Source organism: Phalangium opilio, unplaced genomic scaffold, assembly GCF_054372755.1.
Source record: "Phalangium opilio isolate 3A_F unplaced genomic scaffold, DU_Popi_V2 ptg000032l_1, whole genome shotgun sequence".
Taxonomy (NCBI): Eukaryota; Metazoa; Arthropoda; class Arachnida; order Opiliones; family Phalangiidae; genus Phalangium; species Phalangium opilio.
Window position 1 is genome coordinate 6,619,638 of NW_028324159.1, and position 4,284 is coordinate 6,623,921.

The window sequence follows — 4,284 nt, forward strand, 5'->3', positions numbered from 1 at the left end:
AAAATATCCTCATTTAGAAGAAAATCAAGGATGTGACTTTGTAAGTTAAATCATATTGGTATGTTGGGTTGAGCACGCTGATGAGTTCTAGCTTGCTAAGACAAATTATTAGGAAGAAGGAAATTAGCGTTACTTGTTCCTTTCCATGATTAGCTAGACATATTTTACCATATCAGATACATATTTTTTCTTTCTTAAGAAAATATGGGACTCTCGCCTGCACTGTAAAAAAGTGAGATTCATCTTTGAATGCTTAGACGTGCATAGCCCCAACACTGTGGTGGTACGCTTTAACGTTCAAATTTGAGTTGTTTCTTTGCGTTCAAATTTGAACAGAACACTATTGTTCAAAATTAAACGCTCACGCATTCATATTTGAACGGTGCGTAAGAGGTTAGTATATCGTGTAAATTTCAGCACGAAACCGTTCAAATTTAAATTGAAAATTAAACGTTTAATATTGTATGTTTTTGCAATCATTATTGAGCAACATCGGAGAGTTTGATCGAGCGTTCATATTCAATTGCTTACGTTCAAAATTGAGCAGTTCACCATTTAACAATACATGGTGGACAAGCGTTTGATGAAGCATCGAAACTTAACAGTTGTAGCGTTCAATTTTGAATAGAGAAGTTCGATTTCAAATTTCATTATTGAATTCCTTATGGTAGGCCAAACTATATTAAATGTAGGCACTGATAAGGAAGAAATCTGATGTGTTTAAAGCTAGTACATCTTCTCAGGGCGGGTGAACTTGAAACACATATACATTAATCGTTGTGTTGAATAATAATTCAATTATATGAAGAGAGACTCCACTTTTAAGGGACGTGTTCATTATCAAGTTCCATCCAATTATAAAGGAGTATGTTTTACGTTATCAACCGATTTGCAGGCCTATGTAAATATAAGGGATTGGTGAAATACACCATAATCCGTAACCTTTACTTTGATATTATTATATAATGATGTTTATACAGACAAATATATATTTAATTCAGGGTAAATAAGTAAGTCACAGTAAATTGTTGAGATATTATTGGATTATTATTGAAAGTTTTGTTTTGATACCCAAGATCTTGGATGATGCTGCACACCTTTCCTGATTGAACGCCTGACATTTCCAAACTGTTCAATAATGAACAATTGCGCTCACTTTTGAATACCCATTGAACGCTGTTTTTCTTATAGTTTTGTTTTCTAGCCAAAAACACTCGTTTAAACCCCAAAAACACTCGTGTGAACGCCCATAACGCTCTCGTTTGAACGCCTATATCACACTCGTTTGAACGCCTATATCACACTCGTTTGAACGCCCATAACGCTCTCATTTGAGCGTCAAAAACAATCTCGTTGGAACGCCATAAACATCCTCGTCTGAATGCCAAAAATTTGTTATTTGAACGTCTAAAACGCTCTTCTTTTAATACTTATATAACCTATAGTACGCCATAACTACCGTAACTGAACGCTTCACTAGCGCAAGGTGGTTATTCAAAATTGAATGGGATAAAGATTAATTTTTGAATGGTAATACATAAGTTATTCAAAAATGAATGCTATAGTTAAGTTCTAATCAATATGACGGTAGTTTGTTCAAAAACGAATGCTAATGGTTAGTTTTGAACGCGTAAAACACTCCTCGTTCAAAATTGAATATCTCTGGTTAAATCTGAATGCGGCAATAGAGGCTTGTTCAAAATTTAACGGTCGCTACCATTTTTGAATGCCAAAAGCACGCTCATTTTTTACAGTGTGTGCAACAAGTATAAAAACTTCAGAAGACCGCTGAAAAATGATGAAAAAGTGAAAGAAAAGAAATTTCAATACGCAAGAAAACGACATCTTGACAATGAATCTTTGGCACAAGTTGTAATTCTCGAACAGGAAACACCTGCAGATGATGGTAGTCTCGAGCAGCAAACTCGAGCAAAAAGCGGCAATCGAGACAAGGAAGTGTTCCCAGAATGTAGCAATCTTGAGCAGCAATCGCCCGTACAAGGTGGTAATTTTTACCAGAAAATACCTGCTCACCAGCATGAATCACAAGCGATGGAAATTTATGAAATGGTTAATTATGAACGACCGCAAGATGTCGAAGGACCTAGTCGAGCACATATTGTCAAAGGACCTAGTCGAGAGCAAGCTGTCGAGGGACCTAGCCAAGAGCAAGTTGTCGAGGGACCTAGTCGAGTGCAAGTTGTCGAGAGACCTAGTCGAGAGCAGCTTGTCGAGGGACCTAGTCGAGAGCAGCTTGTCGAGGGACCTAGTCGAGAGCAGCTTGTCGAGGGACCTAGTCAAGATGCCAATAGTTCTAGTTAGGGACATTTGTCTCCAACTGATGATGTAAAATCAGATGATATCACTTCACGTCCCAGAAAATGTGGCAATACTGATAAGCGAGCAAATTCGGATGAAATTAAGGTGAGGAAAGTTCATCGTGAAACAGAACGAAATCTCTCAATTAAAAACGAAGAGCACGAAGAAAAAAGTGGATAAGCGCTTTGTGGTATAATATTAAAATAAAAATTTTCAATATCCCGGATAACTATTTTATTCCCGATTAGATTCCTTACGATTTTGAAGATAAGATGAGCATTAAAAGTCACGTTAAATTCATGAAAGATGAACTATCTAAGCGATCGATAGATTTTGAAGCCTTTAATTCAAAAATGACGCGAACATTCAGTGCAAGAGCTACCTTAATTCAAAATGGAGCTAATATTCTAGATTTTGTGGACGAATGTCCTGCGTTAAAAGATACTAGACAGGCATGTACACGTTTTCTGTTTATTTTTTCAATATGGGACACAGATCAGATGTGTGACCTGCAGAAAGGTCACATTGTAGAGTAAAATTGGCAATTGTGGCATTGCTGTAAGCTTTTCTGGTGACTGTCCTTTGTCAAGTGGTAGAATTCGCAAAATAAACTAATTACCGATAACTTCAGTTGGATCAGGAATTCATTAGAATAACGAAGTTGCCACTAGATAAAACAATTCATGGTGGTGTTAAGAAATTTAGCGTTAAGGTTTGGGATTTGGCACCAATTAAAAAGTGTAATTACTTGAAGAGCGCAATCATTCAAAGAGCACAAAAGGCCAAAGAAACCAAGAAAGGTAGCACAACTGTTTGAATTTATTTAAATGCATTTCATTTCTAATAATTAAATTGCTTAGATCACATCGGGGTGAAAAGATCACTATCTATCCTTTTGATTTCAACTCTGATCAATGAAAATTCCATGAGAATGTTTTGTTCTAAACAGGTAATTTCAAATTCCAATATAATATCTGCGACCTCAAAAAATGAACTTCTTGAAAACAACTACCTCATCATTTTCTTACACTATTATTTATTATAAAATTGATCATTGTTTCATTGAAAATATCAATATTTGACAGGACAAGCATATGCTATTCAGCACCACCAAGGAAGTAGGACCAATTATTATCTACCAAGGAGAGACTGTGATGGACAGCGAAGCGTTTGAACTTTATGTAGATCAAGTACTTATAGTGGAATGTTTTGACATTCTATGCGCTATAGGATGTTATTTTGCAAGTTTCTGGGTTTTTCATTATTCTTACACTCCAATTGTTTCCAAAACCCTTACATTTATTGAAAAAGTGTTCTTCGATACAAATGTTACCCCAATATCCAAAATAATGCTCAAAGTTGTTAATAATTTTAAGTAGAGTGAATTGAAGATAGATTTCGGCTGGAATTTGATTTTCAATTATTCTAATAATTTTTCAATCGTTAATAACTGAAACTTTTTTTATTTTGTATACCATTTAAAGTTCTTTGAAATGCAATTCGAGTTAATCAATTAGTCGAGGAAATAAAAATAATCTCATTTCATTGAGAAAACATGTACTTATTTTAGAACATTTTTATGCCTGACATAGTGTCAAATCATGCGCGTGTGAGCTTTTAAATACATATTTAACAGTGTGAAATATTGATCTAAAAGTAGTGAAATTACACACAAACCCACTTCATAAAGGAGTAGAAAGATCCCCTAACCAACACCTTTATGAACTATACTCTATTGGAAAATGTGTGATATCAGAGTGAATTGCTGCAGAAAAAGGTATAAAAGGTTCACTTTCACCATCTTCCTATATCCTACACAATAAAAGAAAGGTGTGAAATCACGCTCAACCCTCGAAGAAAAAGAGGTTGAAAGACCCACTACGAACACCTCTATGAACTTTGCTATATTAAAAATGTGTGATATCACACTGAAATGTTGCAGAAAATATGTCAAAAGATCCATCA

General features: G+C 35.1%; 1 protein-coding gene across 1 annotated transcript; it reads left to right on the plus strand.

The window, feature by feature from the left end:
* Positions 1 to 2,672: 2,672 nt before the first annotated feature.
* Positions 2,673 to 3,699, plus strand: LOC149685517 (uncharacterized). The gene is made up of 4 exons (XM_089871046.1): positions 2,673 to 2,771; positions 2,951 to 3,119; positions 3,180 to 3,268; positions 3,405 to 3,699. Exons 1-4 carry the CDS (start codon positions 2,673 to 2,675, stop codon positions 3,696 to 3,698), a joined length of 651 nt encoding a protein of 216 aa, XP_089727172.1. The 3' UTR covers position 3,699.
* Positions 3,700 to 4,284: the final 585 nt, after the last annotated feature.

Excerpts from the sequence above, each read along its gene's own strand:
- LOC149685517 (XM_089871046.1), top strand. The coding sequence starts at position 2,673 with ATGACGCGAACATTCAGTGCAAGAGCTACCTTAATTCAAAATGGAGCT. Across the intron at positions 2,772-2,950 it reads CGTTAAAAGATACTAGACAG|TTGGATCAGGAATTCATTAG; the intron begins GCATGTACACGT and ends CGATAACTTCAG. Across the intron at positions 3,120-3,179 it reads GGCCAAAGAAACCAAGAAAG|ATCACATCGGGGTGAAAAGA; the intron begins GTAGCACAACTG and ends TAAATTGCTTAG.